General features: G+C 42.8%; 1 protein-coding gene across 1 annotated transcript in view; it reads right to left on the bottom strand.

Moving 5' to 3' along the window:
- Nucleotides 1–18188, bottom strand: part of LOC309560471 (calpain-2 catalytic subunit-like) — a gene marked incomplete at both ends in the record, with an annotated part of 90016 nt that overhangs the window by 16072 nt on the left and 55756 nt on the right. Inside the window, 4 exons of the mRNA XM_082264104.1 lie at nucleotides 2366–2434; nucleotides 7445–7509; nucleotides 14581–14638; nucleotides 16227–16289. Of these exons, the coding sequence (XP_082120230.1) occupies nucleotides 2366–2434; nucleotides 7445–7509; nucleotides 14581–14638; nucleotides 16227–16289 (255 nt within the window). The remainder of the gene's footprint in view (nucleotides 1–2365; nucleotides 2435–7444; nucleotides 7510–14580; nucleotides 14639–16226; nucleotides 16290–18188) is intronic.

The following is an 18188-nucleotide window of genomic DNA, read 5'->3' as shown; positions in this document are numbered from 1 at the left end:
GGACACCTTTTCGTTTAACTGCTATGACCACCAGATGGCAGCACTGACACATGAGACGCCTGCCCATACTGAAACATCAGCGATTACAGCAGTGAAAGAATAAAAGCATAGAGCTGTGGATATAGGCATCAATTCACATCAGAAAATTTTCTGTCCATACAAGTTAATAACCATACAAATGCGGCTGGGGGTCAGAAGATGACTGAAGGACCTCAAACCAATCTGACGTGGAAGCTGATTGCACCTGAAAGCATGCAGTGTATGTCCAGCTACACGGGTTCTAAAGGTGTTAATTGGTTTTATTAAGTAACTTTAGAAACTTCTCATTAAAAATAAACTGCTTTTCAATTAGTTATTTTATAACTACCTGTTCGCAGAGAGTGTAAGTTTGGGAACTCAGTGCCTGGAACAATTGTGCTACCCTGTGCAGGTAAAAACTCCGGCTGTGCCTACAGGCAATGGTATTGTGTGCCCCGTCTGAACAAGGCCTTAAAGCGGTTGTAAACCCTATAAAAAAAAAAAACCTGCAAGACAAAGGCATAATGAGCTAGTATGCATCGCATACTAGCCCATTATGTTTAACTTACCTTAAAACGAAGCCCCGACACGGACCCCCGGACATCGATGCGGGCGCTGCCATGATCCCTCGTCGTCTCTTCCGGGTTCGGCGGCTCCGGCGAGCTGATTGGCCGGAAGAGACGGCTCCAGCGCGCTGATTGGCCGGAGCCGCGATGACGTCACTCCCGCGCATGCGCGCGGGAGTGATTTTTCCGGCAAGCTCCCGGCAAGTTAATTGAAGGTCCCCCCGGACCTTCAGAGCGCATGCGCCGCTCGCGCGAGCGGCTGCATGCACTGTAAATATCTCCTAAACCGTGCCGTGCTCCAAAAATTACATGAGCTTCTTTTTGGGCAGGTTACAGGCTTTTTTGCCCCATAGACTTAATACGAACGCTGGAAAGGCCATATAGAGCGTTTTACAGGCGTTTTACCTGTAAAACGCTTGTAAAAACGCCTATCAAATAGCAACGCCTAGATGTGAACATAGCCTTAATGTCCTCCTAAAAAAAAAATAGTTGTCTGGTTGTCACTGTAACTTTTAGGACTCTTATACACTGGCATCTGGGAAAAGGGGGGTAAAAACAACTGGCTAACCCCGACCGTGGTTGCCCACTGTAATTCTAGCATAACAGTCTGACAGGGCTGTACATATACCGCAGCTGCTGCATTTTTAACTTGGGCTGCTGAGTGTGATAGTTGGCACCACATTTCCCCCATGGCAGACTTACTGTAAACTGTTGTCTACACAAACCCTAACACAATTAGACATTTACTGCATCTATTTGGTAAATTGGCAGTGTGTCTGGTGCTAACATTAATGATGTACTGTACATGACAGTGCAATCAACATCCTTACTTGACAAGTGCTTTAGGGAAACCAGTTAAAGAAATCCTTGTTTTTGGTGAAAGTCTACTAAGGAACTAAGGCTTTATTCACACGGTATTGAAAAGAGGTGGTTGGGTCACATTTTTTCTGCCGCCTGACTGCCTATCAACGCCCCTCAAAATTGTTATAACAGGGAGCAGATGGAGGTGAGCACATGGCAACGTTGGCATTGCATTATGTTGCAGCAAGAAAAAAATAACACTTAAGCCCCGTACACACGTACCGATCGTCGGCCGAACGATCGGCCGTCTTTTGTCCCCGGGCTGTCGTGTCCGCTGAAAAGTGCAAAAGACTGCACACAAATTTTGTCCGCCGACTGCAGAAGTGATGTCATGTGATGGTTAACTTTCCCTGTGTTTTTTCTTTTCTGAGCATGCCCAGTCTTGCAAATCTGCTGTCTGTCGGCCGAATTCTGTACTGACTGGCGAACAATCGGCCGTTCTGGTGTCGGCAAACAAAAATTTTAATGCTTGCACGACAGATTCTGTTAGGCCGAAAGTGCGCTGTTGGTAGCATCATATTAACAAGCCGAAAATCGGTCGTCGGCCGACAATCTGCACGTGTGTACGGGCCTTAAGTGTTGACGCTTTGCAACTCCCTTCCATGATTTACACGTAGGCATTGTATTTTATACTTGCTTTAAGGCTATTGGTCTGTTATTGCGCATTAAAACTGGAATAAAGTTCAATGCCTGTGTCAATTTAGCTGCAGATACAATCACTGTGCTGCAGAGATAAAAAAAAATCCATATATGCAAATATGGCCGCCATTATGTACATATTTGCCAAGAAACAAATTAGAGCAAATAATACCAACGTAAAAAAAATTGGGATATGTCTATAAGATACTTTGTTACATTCAGCTTGTCACATATTTAGCTGCAAAAATAAAAAAATAAAAAAAACTTCTAGGTAATCCTACCTCCCATTCTTTAATCTTGCTCCAGAGAAACTTGAACTCATCAAGCTGCAGTTTTCCACTTTTTCTGCGCTGCAATTCATCATGTTAAGTTAAACACATAAATAAACAATGTAATGTTGAAGAGCCTAGGCCGACTCTTCATATTTTGTAAGAAAGGAAAAACTTGGTCAGCTGTGGACTGTTGGTTCCCAGGGCAGGATGGGCAGCTTATACCGTGCCAGTACTGCATTTTGTCCCATTAACAATGTAGAATAGAAATGGACTTGGCTCAGTGGGAAGTGGATGCGACTTCAACTGGACTCCAAAATATTATTAAAGGCTGGATGATATTTTACTTATGCTGGGGGCTTATATGAATGAAATGTCATAGATCACTGGTTCTCCATTGGTGCTTTGTGTACCCCACAGGGGGTTTCTTACAATAAAGCAGAACTAAGCCACTACAAGTCCCAAGGAGCACTTGCATATCATGGCAAAATTAACCACTTGCCGTCTGCTCACTAGAGCTCTACTGCGGCAAAGTGCTTCGTTATCATCTGGCGACGTAGACCTACGTCGCCAGACACTCCCCTTTCTCGGCGGCGCACTCCCGCTGTATTCAGTCACAGCGGGAGTCGGGCCAGGGGAGGAGCAGCGGCGATCGCTGCTGCTCTTCCCCGATCGTCGGGGAATCGAGTGTGGAGATCCGCCTGCTTGTGTAAACAAAGCGGGCGGATCTCCTAAGTGACAGGCAGGGTCAGATTGCAGGGTTCAGCATAGCTGAACATGCGATCTGTCCCTGTGTTACTCAGTCACCTCCCCCCACACACGTTCGTAAGCACCAGGCATACATTAACCCCTCCCTCTCCAATAAAATTAACCCCTTCCCTGCCAGTGTCATTTTTACAGTAACAGTGCATATATATAGCACTGATTACTGCAGTAATGTCACTGGTACCCCCAAAAGTGTTAAAAATGTCAGTCAAGGGTCCGATCTGTCCACCGCAATGTCGCATTCCCGCAAAAAAAAATCGCAGATCGCCGCCATTACTCGTTAAAAAAAAAAACACCAAAAATGACAGAAATCTTTCCCTTAGTAAACGCAATAACTTTTGCGCAAACCAATCAAAAAACGCTTATTGTGATTTTTTTTTACCAAACATAGGCAGCAGAAAACAAATTGGCCAAAAATTTAAAAAAACTTTGATTTTTACATTTTTTTGGGGGGGAATTTCATATAAAAAAAATGTGAAAAATATTGTTATTTTTTCAAAATTTACGCTCTTTTTTTGTTTATAGCACAAAAAGTAAAAATCGCACAGGTGATCAAATACCACCAAAAGAAAGCTCTGTTTGTGGAAAAAAAGGACATAAATTTTGTTTGGGTACGGCGTCGCACAACCGCGCAATTGTCAGTTAAAGTCGCACAGTGGAGAGGGATTGACAGGCTTGTCGGTTTTTATTGCTGTCTGTGCCTCTATTAAAGAGATTCGTCTTCTCTATTTGTCCTGTTTATCATTATCATTGAAAGTAAAAGTAAAAGAAAATGCCAAATTTTGGGTTGTCCCCAGAAAAGTAATAGAGGGGAAATTTTCCAACAGGGGTCCCTAAGAAATTACCTTAACCTCCCTGGCGGTCTGATTATGTCAGAACTTTTGTGCTAAAAGCGGTCCATTGTTTTGCACGGAGATATGTTGTTTTATATTTTATGCCTGTAATTCTTAGGAATAAATCACTTAAATCTGTGCAAACAAGAGTCTAGTAGACATCCAGGGTATGATAAAGCTTGAAACACAAAATCATAAATTATAATGTAATAATAATACATTTCATCAAATTCTTTATTGTTTTTGAAGTGGAGATATTTCATTATGAGGGAGAATCTGTACTCTGACATGACCGTGCCAAAGAATGGAGTGGCAAGTAATGTATTGGTTGTCCAATACCACTTCTGCAGGGGTTTCCCTACCACTCCCTGAACAATTATAAGGCAAGAAAATTCCAAATGTCATCTTTGGTCACTGGTTCCCACTTTCTGCATCTTGCAAACTTCCGATGCGTAGCCAATTGTTGCTGTTTGTACGGGTTTGTCTCGGTAACTATTTTTTCACTAACCTCATCTGTCAGAAATAATTGTAGGTATGCCAAGGGGTTGTCATGGTCAACGTCAGCTTTCAACCAGGTGCTCCAGTAAATGGGAATCTTGGGGGTGCTGCCTGATCTGTACCGCACGTCGCTGAGCTCAGTCGCAGAATCAACGATGTCATCACTTTTAGTACCTGATGACGAATTTTCCCACAAATCGCTATTGATCCGTTCTTAAAATAATTGCAATTCACCGTCGATGTTTTCCAGTTTGTCCAAAAGCACTTTTGAGCTTAAAGAACACTTTTTGGACGCCATGGACGTTTTCAATTTTCCAGGCACAAAGTACCGCAAAAAGTAAAGGCAGGGCACTGGAAAAGCCACTAGGTGAAAACCTGGGGTGAAATGGCATGATACAAAGTTGTAATCCTAACAGATTACACTGTATCATGTCATTTGTTTTATTTATTTTGAATCTCCCGCCGGTTCCACCCCTCTGCGTCGCGGCGCTCGCAGAGGAGGGTACCGGAAGGCAGCAGATGACGGCATCGGCCGAGCGCACAGCGGGAGGATGGCTGGAGGACGGCGGGGGATCGCAGTGGAAGGTACGTTTGATTGTGGGGTAATCCGAGGGTGGCTCAGGTTTACCGCTTTTGGCACTGTATATTAACCCCGAGCCACACTCGGGAATACCACTAGGGAGGTTAATTTGCAGGGATTTCTTCTCACTTCCTGTTTGGCTATGGGACAGAAAGTGAAGTGAAATCTCTACAATGGAACACAGATAGTGGGAAAAAAATCTGACAGAGGTTATAACCGTCCATTACTCTGTCCAAAATGGAAAAAAAAAGTTTTGCCTATAGTTCTACTTTCATTCTCAGTTGGGGATCTCCTGCCTGCAGATTAACTTCTCAGAGTTTAAAGGAACCTTTCACTGGTTAACTAAACACATAATTGTCCCAATCGTATCCCTGATTCAACATCCTAATACAGCGATGAAACAAGAATCGGGCCATTTAGAACATTAGAACATGTTACTAGGGGTAACATTCTGGGTTTTCTCCATTTAAAAAAGCTATTATTGCTCAAAGATCTTAAAGCTTAAAGTAATGGTGCAAATGGTGCCCTCCTCCCAAAGTAAGAAGAAGTAAACACCAATGTTTTAACAAGTCTCTCAACATGCCCCAGAATCTGCCATGTGGTTCAAGCAATGGCAGATGTTACAAGACACTGGAGATCTGTGCTACAGCTGCAAGAAAAAGTATGTGAACCCTTTGGAATGATATGGATTTCTGCACAAATTGGTCATAAAATGTGATCTGATCATCATCATCTAAGTCACAACAATAGACAATCACAGTCTGCTTAAACTAATAACACACAAAGAATGAAATGTTGCCATGTTTTTATTGAACACACCATGTAAACATTCACAGTGGAGGTGGACAAAGTATGTGAACCCTTGGATTTAATAACTGGTTGAACCTCCTTTGCAGCAATAACTTCAACCAAACGTTTCCTGTAGTTGTAGATCAGACGTGGACAATGGTCAAGAGTAATTCGTGACTATTCCTCTTTACAGAACTGTTTTAGTTCAGCAATATTCTTGGCATGTCTGGTGTGAATCGCTTTCTTGAGGTCATGCCACAGCATCTCAATCGGGTTGAGGTCAGGCCACTTCAGAAGGTGTATTTTCTTCTCTTTAAGCCATTCTGTTGTTGATTTACTTCTATGCTTTGGGTCATTGTCCTATTGCAACACCCATCTTCTGTTGAGCTTCAGCTGGTAGACAGATGGCCTTAAGTTCTCCTGCAAAATGTCTTGATAAACTTGGGAATTAATTTTTCCTTCGATGATAGCAATCCATCCAGGCCCTGACACAGCAAAGCAGCCCCAAACCATGATGCCCCCACCACCATACTTCACAGTTGGGATGAGGTTTTGATGTTGGTGTGCTGTGCCTCTTTTTTGCCACACATAGTGTTGTGTGTTTCTTCCAAACAACTCAACTTTGGTTTCATCTGTCCACAGAATATTTTGCCAGTATTGCTGTGGAACATCCAGGTGCTCTTGTGCAAACTGTAAACGTGCAGCAATGTTTTGTTTGGACAGCAGCGATTTCCTCTGTGGTATCCTCCCATGAAATCCATTCTTGTCTAGTGTTGTACGTATTGTAGATTCACTAACAGGGATTTTAGCATTTGCCAGTGACTTTTGTAAGTCTTTAGCTGACACTCTTGGTTTCTTCTTCACCTCATTGAGCAGTCTGCGCTGTGCTCTTGCAGTCCTCTTTACAGGACGGCCACTCCTAGGGAGAGTAGTAGCAATGCTGAACTTTCTCCATTCATAGACAATTTGTTTTACTGTGGACTGATGAACAGCAAGGCTTTTGGAGATACTTTTATAACCCTTTCCAGCTTTATGCAAGTCAACAATTCTTAATCGTAGGTCTTCTGAGAGCTCTTTTGTGTGAGGCATCATTCACATCAGGCAATGCTTCTTGTGAAAAGCAAACCCAGAACTGGTGTGTGTGTTTTTTATAGAGCAGGGCAGCTGTAACCAACACCTCCAATCTCATCTCATTGATTGGACTCCAGTTGGATGACATCTCACTCCAATTAGCTCTTGGAGATGTCATTAGTCTAGGGGGTTCACATACTTTTTCCACCTGCACTGTGAATGCTTACATGGTGTGTTCAATAAAAACATGGCAACATTTCATTCTTTGTGTGTTATTAGTTTAAGCAGACTGTGATTATCTATTGTTGTGACTTAGATGACGATGAGATCACATTTTATGACCAATTTGTGCAGAAATCCATATCATTCCAAAGGGTTCACATACTTTTTCTTGCAGCTGTATTCCTATATATTGTCCAAGGACCTACACGGTCTGTCAAAAATCTTACAATTTTATTGCATTTCATTTTCCAATGAATGGTACCACCTCAGCTACTACATTATCCTTTGTCTGTTAATAGCTGTCATGCTATAACATTCTGTTGCTAAGGATACATCTGCAATTTTCACAAGTTGCTCACAGGTCTCCATGGAGAAACCATCTGTCTTCAGGTGTGCGTCTGTAACAAAGAAGGAAATTGTTGGGGAAAAATGACAAATGACTGAGTATTTTCACCTTCTAATTCTTGAAGTCCATTGAGGGACACAGGAAGTCATAGCTTTCGGGTTATATTGCTGCTTAAAGGAGGACTGGTCACTTGCAAAAAAAAAAACTGTAAGTTATAATAGGACAACCCTTTCTACCAACATGCCTCAGTTTTGTTGCAAAGTGGTACAGGGAGCATGATTGTAAGCACAGAGGGGTGGGATCTTTGTCCCTAAATAAACGCCAATGAAAGGATTTTACGTTGAGTACAAAAATACTAATTGTATACACTGGCATCTGGGAAGAAGGGGGTAAAAAACAGGTAGCTGGCCCCCTCCGTGGCTGTCCAGTGTAATTCTAAATTACAGCATGAGAGGGCTGTACATATACCACAGCTGCTGCATTTTTGACCTCATGTCTGAAGCTGCCATCAGATAAAGCCACAATATCCACCTGGTAGAACTTGGAGAACGTGTTAATAGAAGACCAGGTGGCTGCCTTGCAAACCTGGGAAACAGCTGATTGATGCTGAAAAGCCCAGGAAGCACTCCATAGGTGTGCGCAGCCTTTTGCATTAGGGTGTGCACCCTAAAGCTCAAACACGTGTGTGTGTGTTTACATATGAATGACCCCAGCACATTGATCTCCCTACCGACACAGTGAAAGAGAAGTGCGTTAAAACTTCTCTTCTGACAGAGCCAGTAAAAGAGATATATTTCCCATCTTCCTGCTGGCACACAGATCGAAAATGCTTATGCGCATGGGGTGATTAGGGTGTGCCCAGACACCTCCAGGACACCCTGTGTGCACGCCTCACAGATCTAGTAGTTTGTGTCTTGACATGAAAGGCTGAAACCCAATACTTGAGACCATACGATTAGATGATTTTAATAAGCATTGTTTTTGCAAGTGCATGTTTGTAGGGTCAGCCCGGCACGGAAAGGCGGACGCCACCTTGTGGCGCCCGCAGTTATAGGCATCCGCTTCTCCATCCCGACATCTATTAGATGTCGGCAGCGGCGGTCTATTACACTTGTTTGCGCTCCACGCAAACAAGTGTTTCCTCCGTGTCGGTGAGACGCATCGGCCACTCACGCTTCCGCCGGATATCCGGGTCGGGGGGCGTGTCTGGCTCTTACGTCCCAGGGAACCTCTGACGGCTACCTGCTGAACGCGGGCAATCCAGCTGATTTACTTTCCAGCTGATTGCCACGCTTTTTAAGCCCTGTGTGTCTGGCGTCAGAGCTGCTTGCTCTTTTGCCGGACACACGGGTCTTGTGAGGACCTCTATCCTCTGTCAACAACCTCTAAGCTGTTTCTAAGGTAAGAAAGGCTTCAGTTATTCTATTTCAAAGACTGCTGATCTATTTGATCAGTGCTATGATTGCTGACTTGTGCACGGTGCTTAATGGGATTTTCCAGCCCCCACTGTCTTTCTTTAAAGGGATTTAGATGCTTTACTATGGTTCCAATACCTGGCATGATACATTTACATTGATATTTTGTTTTTATTTTGGCTATTTACTACATATATTTTTTTCTTGATTCAATAAGAGTTATAATCCCGCCTTTTGACCTTATATAAAAGACATGAGGGGCTGAAGGTTATCTCTTTTTTTGAGACCCTGCACATGCTCGGTCCTTTTTATTTGGACCCTGCAATAATTATGCGATTCTTGCCCAGCAGATTTGCTGTCTCTTGAGGTTCCAGCCGCCCCTACCCAGTCTGGTACCAAGACTGGTCTGCACAAAAAATCCTGAACACCTCAAAATCTTAGACTCTTGGCTTAGATCCAGAACATTGTGAATACGGCACTCCGGATGGATAACAGTGACATGCTGCCCATTTGTTTTTAATCTTCAGGCAGGCTACCTATGCTCATTATCACAGTGAACTATGTAAGTTACTATTCAAACTTTTCGTTCAATGTATTGCAACTATATATATATATGATGTTGGAATTAATATATATGTGCTAATTGTCCACAGACCACCCTCCAAGGGCACCCCTGAGGAAGGAGCCCAAGTGACTCCGAAACGCGTCGGGTTACAGCCCGGAGTTTTTTGTGGTTTTGAGTTCTACTGTCTCTTTATGTGCAATATGCTCTAGCTTGCCTTCTTGTTTTTATCTTCTTTGTACCATTAATAAAGAACTTACTTTTATACAAATTGGTTTTTTATATAATTTTGAATTGTGCCTAAAAAGTCCCACCCCTAGGGGAATCTCCTTCTTGGTTCTATACGATTAGATGATGGTTTACCTAAGCCACCTAGAGATGGTGGAACAAGAAGCTGGAACCCCATTAGAGGACCCATTAAAAATTACAAAACGTCTTCCTAAAGGAAGCATTGCCTGAGAGAGACTCTTACAGCTCTAACCACATCCCGACAATAGAGTAAAATTTCCTTTTGGTGAACTGGAGCTGGACAATGGACAAGGTGGCCGATATTACTGATATTTCGGAAAGAGCTTGTACCGGAGTGATGCCTGTAGCTAGAGGCATCACCCTGGTACCGGCGTCCATAGCTGAAGGTCGGCTGTCATTAAAAGGAGCGGGGGGGGACATCCCCCCCTCCCACCACCTTCCGCAGCTCCCCCGGGTCTCCTGTCCCACCGGGAGACCTGGGCAACCAGCCTGCACGGCTCTGATCGGGTCTCCATGAAAAAACCCCGAAGTGATGTCATGACATCACTTCCGTATACTCGGCGCCAGATTAAAAAAAATTAGAGCATTTAAAACAGCCAAACTTGGCATTTTGAATGCTTTTAAGTGCAGAGGAGGGGTTTGGGTCTTTTAGACCCCCAGATCCCTCCACAAAAGTACCTGTCAAGAAAAAGAAATAAATTGTACGTAAATATCGGCCCATATCGGCTGATACCAATACGCGATGACCAAAATATCGGTATCGGCAATGAAAAAATTATATCGGTCGATCACTAGTTCCACAGTCCAGCCAAAGTGTCCTGCACATATAAACTGACACACGCGAGAAATGAGATAGAAGGCTTCAACAAACTATCACAGCTGAAACGTAATGCTACAGCCATCTGCTTCTCACGTTTTATAAGTGAGGGATGAAGCTCAGCAGCGGGCAGATATCTTTTAGGAGATTATGACCAGGCAGACACAGTTCGACAAAGTAAGATCACAGCAAGATTTGGGTGAAGGGCAGGGCACACCAGCAAGAACAGAGTTCTAGAAAGGGCTTCCAAATGATTATCGTTAGGTCCTTAACCACTTAAGCCCCGGAAGATTTTACCCCCTTCCTGACCAGGGGGTATTTTGCGATTCGGCACTGCGTGATTTTAACGGACAATTGCGCGGTCGTGCGACACTGCACCTAAACGAATTTGATGTCCTTTTTTTCCCACAAACAGAGCTTTCTTTTGGTGGTATTTGATCACCTGTGCGATTTTTTGATCACGCGCTATAAACAAAAAAAGAGCGTCAATTTTGCAAAAATAACAATATTTTTCACATTTTTTTATATGAAATTCCCAAAAAAAAAAAAGTTAAAATCAAAATTTTTTAACATTTTCGGCCAATTTATTTTATGCTACCTATGTTTGGTAAAAAAAATCGCAAAAAGCGTATTTTGATTGGTTTGCGCAAAAGTTATCGCGTTTACTAACAAAGGGAAAGATTTTTGTCATTTTTGTTGTTTTTTTTTTTTAACGCGTAATGGCGGCGATCTGCGATTTTTTTTGCGGTACTGCGACATTGCGGCAGACAGATCGGACCCTTGACTGATATTTTTGACACTTTTGGGGTTACCAGTGACATTTCTACAGTAATCAGTGCTATATATATGCACTGTTACTGTAAAAATACACTGGCAGTGAAGGGGTTAATTTTATTTGAGAGGGAGGGGCTGTGTGTGTCCCTAGGGGCGTGCTTTCTACTGTGATTGGCTGTGGCTAGAGGTGTAGTTACACTGATCAACGGTTCTACATAGTAGATCCGTATGATCAGTGTCTACACAGGGAGAACTGACAGGCAGCTTGTTTACACAAGCTGCCTGCCTTTCTCCCTCTCCCCCGACGATCGCAGAGTGACCGGCGGACATCGGGTCCGCTGGTCACACGCGCGGGGGGGGGGTGCGTGACCACGCGGGAGCTCCCCAGACCCTCCCAGGCTAGTGACGTACCGATACGTCACTCTGCCTGTGAGGGGCTGACCGCCGCAGTATATAGTCGTGCGGCAGTCGGCAAGTGGTTAAAGACAGGCACATCTTCTAATGGAAGGATAGGTGCCTAGTTATTATAGCAGGACACTACAGGGTTCACTGTGAGAACAGACTATTTTTGAAAAAAATCCTCACTAAATGAGCACAAATAAAGGTTTAGAGGGACGAAACAGCTTGCATAAAATGTTTCCAATTTTCATTGAGAAATGGTTGGAAAAGCGGGTGCAAGTCTCTGAGACCTTAGAAGTTTTAAATGACCCAAGGTTGGAGACAGCTCTGGTAGAAAAAACTGTCTGATCCTCTAGTTTCAGAGTGTACACTGCTTAATTAAAAAAGAATTATAGGCAAAACTTTTTTTTTCATTTTGGGTAGAGTAATGGAGGGTTATAACCAGTGTTGGGGGTAACTAGTTACAAAGTAACTGATTACAGTAACTACATTACTTTTTTTGGTAACTAAGTAATGTAACTAGTTACAATACTAATATTGGTAACTACACTACTTTACTAGGCTATAGGAACGCGCTTTCCTGCGTTACCCAAGCCGTGCGATACAATCGTTATTTAGAAGAATAGAGAGGGATGAAGTTTATGAATTTTTGTTGCACTTTATGTTTTATTCTGTTTTTTCAGCTTTTGTTCTCATGTTTCCCAAAGCCTGTGTTTATACAATAAACTCTATGCAGAAAGAGTGTCATGTATCTTCTTCTACACGGTCAATTAAGAAAGAGGAAAGTAAAGTAATAAGTAGTGAAGTTACTTTTCAAATGCAGTAACTAGTAAAGTAATCTCATTACAATTTACAGAAGTAACTAGTAACTAGTTACATTTTTTGAGTAACTACCCCAACACTGGTTATAACCCTATAAGGTTTATTTTTGCCCTCTTTGTCCCAAGGGGGAGATTTACTTTCACTTCCTGTACTAAAGTCAAAACAGGAACTGAAAGGAAATCCTTGCAAATTAAGTGAATCTCTTGGGGACTCCCAGGTCACCAGAACTAGAGCCCCTATTGGAAGGTTTTCCCTTTCCTGGGAACAACCCAAAATTTGGGATTTTCTTTTTCACTTTTAATGTTAATCAGGACAAACCGAGAGGGTGAATCTCCCTAATGGAAATGCAGACAGCAATAAAAACTGACAGGTGTTCTAATTCCTCTCACCTCTAATCAAATCTAAAAAAAAGTTTTGCCTTTAGTTCTACGTTAAGGAATAAAATGGTCTCCATTATTTGTGAGTAGATGCCTCACAGGCAAGCTCATCAGTGAAAGCCTGGAGCAACTCAGAATCTACAGAGTTTCTGTAGCCTACTGCTTGCAATCCACGAAGGCCACAGATGAATCAGATATATAACAATCTGCAGGAGAGGAAGTGGATTCTAAGTTCAGTGGATAATATGATTCAGATGCTGCAGATGTTGGCACTGTCAGAAGGCATGATTCAAGCAGCACTGGAGGCATTAGTAGAATGTGAGCTGGGTAGCACTAGGTACAGTGGAAGTTCCTGCTGCAGCAAAATCAGTGGAAACAGGGAACAAAGGCACACGCCATTCTAAATAATTGTACTCGGGCCAACCAACATACTCACAAAGTGAGCCTGCAGAGTCTGGGCAATGCCAATGGACCGAGAAGGCACTTGGCTGCTAACTTTTACCAGAACAGATTCTGGAAAGCACCCTTTACATACCCTAGAGTGCATGAAGGTTACTTTTAGACTATAAAATAAAGCAGAGGTAGGATGCTACTACCCAATAAGATTAGAACATTTTTCAGAGTTACCTGGGTGCGGAAAGGCAGTCACACAGCTGCAATGGCAATCATGTGGAAAGATATTCTACAACTCCTTGCTTGCTCTTTAAAATCTTCAAAACTTAATGATTCTCCATAAAAGATGCGCTAACAGATAGCAGATGTAAAGGCATTTCAGCCTTTGTGGGCCTTGTTCACTACAGGTGAACAAGGCCCACAAGCCTGAAACGTATTTACATCTGCTGTCTGTTACCGTGTCTTCTATGGAGAATCAATATGTTTGAAGATTTGTGAAGACACAAATTCTGAGCAGAGCTGTAGAGAAGAGTCTCAATTGGAGAAAAATAAAATCAAAGAACAAAAATGGTGCTAGCAAAAAAATAAGCAGAGCTGTAGAAAAGACACCCATCCTCCTCGTACACTTAGTGTCCATTCACACTAATACGACTTGTCAGGCGACTTGTCAGCCTGACAAGTCGCGGTCCGTTTTGTGGTACGGGAACCGTTCTAATAGCAGCGACACAAGTCGCTCCATCTTAAAAAAGGTTCCTGTACTACTTCGGGCGACCTGCAGCGACTTGCATAGACATTCATTCTGTGAAGTCCGTGCAAGTCGCGGTGCACGTGACTTCACAGGTCGCCCCTGAAGTCGTACCGCTTCAGTGTGAACCGGCACTAACACAAAACTTTGGTAGTGGAAAGGGTTATCCTGGACAGACCTACAGTTATTTTTTTTTTGCCATTGTCCAGTCCTTCTGTAGGCAGCAGTATGACCCAAAAGGTTAAGAGTCTTCCTGTGTTTGGGGCTAATCCAATAAGGTAGTGCAAAATCAAAGGTAATATGCAAAGTGTTTGCACCCTTATCACCAATTATATTTCAGTTTACTGAAGTTCAAATACTGAAACGTGATTTCTGATTGGTTCCTTTGGGTTACTGTACTTTGCATGCTGAGCTTTGCACTGTGGACAGATAACAAATTTGTGATTTAAAGCACATTTTTTGAAAAACTTTGCTCTCTTATATATGCATCTCAGTTAAAACCATACTATTTCAGATCCAATCAGAAAAGCAGCCAACATCCAGTTTTTAAACTTCTACCGTGCTACTTACGTTTTGATGTGGTTTGCACCAAGATCCCCTGTAACTCCTCGGGACTGATCTCTTGGTCCTGGAATGCAAAAAAAAATTTAGAAAATGGAAAAATACACTATTCTTACAACAATAATTGACCTACACCTAAAGAGACTCTGGAATTTGAAAACATGCTACTCTAACCTTATTGCAAATATGTACTCTACTCCATTAAATCAAGAAAAAGTATCAGGTTCACTAGATTTTATCTGGTGTCTTATTCACTTGTCAGAGACTATGCCAGAGCATACAGCCGGTTGTCAGGCCTGAAGCAATGTCACATAATAGGGAAGGTCTTTAGCCCTGTGCAAGCTCCTACTCAGAATGACCCAGAATTTACACAAAGCTGTTTCTCAAATTTCAGCTGGACAAACAGGTCAGTAGGGGGGAGGTAAGTATTATAAGACATGGAGATTGCCTACTAAAGGCTAAGTTCACCTTTTCTGAACATCTTACATATTACACCCGTATTTAGGGTGTAACATGTTCCAGCTTGTGCCTCACCCCCCCCCTTCCACTGTAACAGTGGGTAAGGGATCCTCTCCCTGCAACTGTTGTGACATTTTAAAAAAACGGCACATCATTCATTCACAGCAATCTGCGATCGAAGAAACTACTACACCGCGGGAGACAGCTTCTAGTTTTCAATAAACTACGAAGGCGCTGATGAGCACTCTCATAGTCCATTGGCACTTCCTCCAGCTTTCTAACAGAAAGCTAGTACAGAGGTATGGGCAAGAAATCTGGAGCAAGTGTTTGCAGGAGCCTAACATTGCACCTGCAATCCACTTAACACTGGTACAATGCTTTGCAGGCTCTTGTAGAAAAAAATAATAAAATAAATGTTTTTCCTGCAAAAATATGTGCATTTATTATTTTTCCTAAAAGAAGAAATTAGCCTTTAAAGTGGTTGTAAAGCCACTATGATGTGATCATACAAAATGACATGTGACCCACTGCATGTGTTTTATAAAGAATATGCCGATTCCTACCTTTTTCAGAGCACCTCCCGGCACTCACATTACTGCTTTCTACTCTCCTCTCTTGGCCTGACAACTACAGTGGGAGGGGCCAAGAACTCCCGCTGACGACAGCCGGGAGGAGGGGCGGAGAGCAGTGAGCAGTCACGTGAGCGCTGGGAGGCACTAAATAAGGTGGAAATCATCATTATTTTTATAAAACACATGCAGTGGTGCACATGCCCTTTTTTTAGCAGAGGGGATTGAATGATCATATTATAGTTTTTGTTTTTTTTAGCAGCAGGAAGGGAAGGGGTGGGGAGCAGAGCAGCACTGACACAGCTGACAGGCAGGGAGGGGAGGACAGAGGAGAGGTGTGGATGACAGGGGCACGTAAACTGACCACAGTGTCAAAACCATGGCAAGTTTACAGGGGGAGGGGACTCAAGGCAGGATCAGCCAGGTATTTTATATGATACAGGGGGCCAAATTGCACAGCACAGGCACTGTGCTTCATGCTTTAAGGGAAAAGGATGATTTTTTTTTTTTTTTTTTTAGACTAACAAACACTATAAGTGAATCTGTTATTTTTCCCCAAAGTAGAGGTTTGGTTTCTGTGTGTATTACTTTTGCCCAGTACAATTTTACATAAATTATGTCCCTTGCCTGTCCAGAAAGGCGTTTGAAATGGTTGGTGAATTCGTCCATTGTCATCCGGAGCTCACTCTCCTGCAGGAACAGGAACACAAATCATAGAGAATACCAGAAAACATAGATATTTTTTTATTCATGCAGATATTTTTTCCTGACAATTTTTTTCTAACATTTTAGCAAAGCCGTTTCATATTTCCAGACGTTTCATACACCTACTTTGTATCTTGAAGAAAATGTCTTATTTCCTACCTCAAAGTTTCCATGGTGCAGTATAAATGTGACCTCATGGGTTCTTGTCCTCCTTTTCTGTTTGCTGTGAAGGGCTGTCCTGAATTCTGCACTAAACATGCTCCCGCAATGGCCTGGCACTGTTCTCTGCAATATTCCCCTATCAGCTCATAATGGTTTGGCGCTTCCCCAGGGGACATGTCCTTGACACCCTAATCCCTCACTACCAGTGGCAGAAGGTTAGTACTGCAGGTAAATTTAAACTGGTGCAGGCCAATATTTAAAAACGAATCCCTAAAATTTAGGTAGAGCTGAAGTCAAAACTTTGTTCATTTTAAAGAGAGTAGGGGAGGGCATACCTCCCAACTTTTTGAGTAAGTAGGCATAGGACACACACCCCTGCCACGCTCCCTTAAAGGAGAATTAAACAAAAAATTATTAGTTCAACCTACAGGTTATTCTTTTTTACCATTAGTATTCCTTAAAGAGGTTGTAAACCTCCGAAAACGAACACCTGAAAGAAAAACACATAATGAGCGTGTATGCATCGCATACTAGCTCATTATGAAATACTTACCTAAGAACGAAGCCCCGAAGTGCCGACCGCTCACCTCTCTCATGGGTGACATGTTGTGTCGCCCTTCTTCCGGGTTTGCGGCATCCAGCCATCTGATTGGCTGGAGCCTCGATGACGTCACTCCCGCACATGCGCATGGGAGCCGATGGTAACAGCGCGGGGCTCTGAAGGAACGGCACGATCGGCTGTTCCTTCAGAGCGCATGCGCCAGTGATGTCACTGGCTGCATGTACAGTAAATATCTCCTAAACCGTACATGTTTAGGAGATATTTACAGTACCTATAGGTAAGCCTTAATATAGGCTTACCTATAGGTTCAAGTTGCAGAGAAGGGTTTACTTCCTCTTTAAAGAATAAGTCCAGGCAAAACGCTAAAACTGCTCTGTGTCCCATTCTAAACCTAATCTATTCAACCCTGTACAGCAAAAATCACTGTACTTACCTTTTCTGCACCCATTCTGGTCCGGTCGGGTTCCACGCTGAGCTGTCAGTGGCGGCTTTCGTGTGGAGGTGGGTGCAGGAGAGGCAATCGGCAACAAAAGCCCCATAGTAAGTCTATGGATGACGTCACTTCCTATTAATTTCACAGTTGTTGTCGGTCCTCTCCAGCACACAGCTTCCGTCGCTGGACACAGGACCAGATCGGGTGCAGAAAAGGTAAGTACAGTGATTTTTGCTTTACATAGTTAGATAGATTAGGTTTAGAATGTGGCAAAGAGCAGGTTTAGCTTCAGTTAGGTTTTACCTGGACTTATCCTTTAATATTGGCTTTTGAAGTTTACAAATGCAACAATCGAGAAATTGGATGAAAGGTTTAGCATTGGGAACACTTTTTGAAAGATAGTGCATTTTATATACAACTATATAGATTATATAAAAATGAGGGACAAATGAGGAGGAAATAAGGACAGTGGTACTTTGTTCTAAATCAGGGACAGTCCCTCAAAATCAGGGACAGATGGGAGCTATGGGGGAGGGTTATAACCACTGTCAGGTTTATAATGCCATCTGTGTCCCATTGGAGAGATTTCCTTTCACTTCCTGTCCCATAGCCACAATAGGAAGTGAGAGGAAAATCCCTTCAAAGTAAGAGGAATCTCTGGTAGTCAACAGAACTAGTGTCCCCATTGAAATATTTCCTCCATTTCTGTTCTGGCACTCAAAATTTG

The sequence above is a fragment of the Pelophylax lessonae genome, assembly GCF_965119305.1.
Source record: "Pelophylax lessonae genome assembly, chromosome: 7".
NCBI lineage: Eukaryota > Metazoa > Chordata > Amphibia > Anura > Ranidae > Pelophylax > Pelophylax lessonae.
The sequence above is the reverse complement of the archived record's forward strand: the minus strand, read 5'-3'. Positions and strand labels throughout refer to the sequence as shown.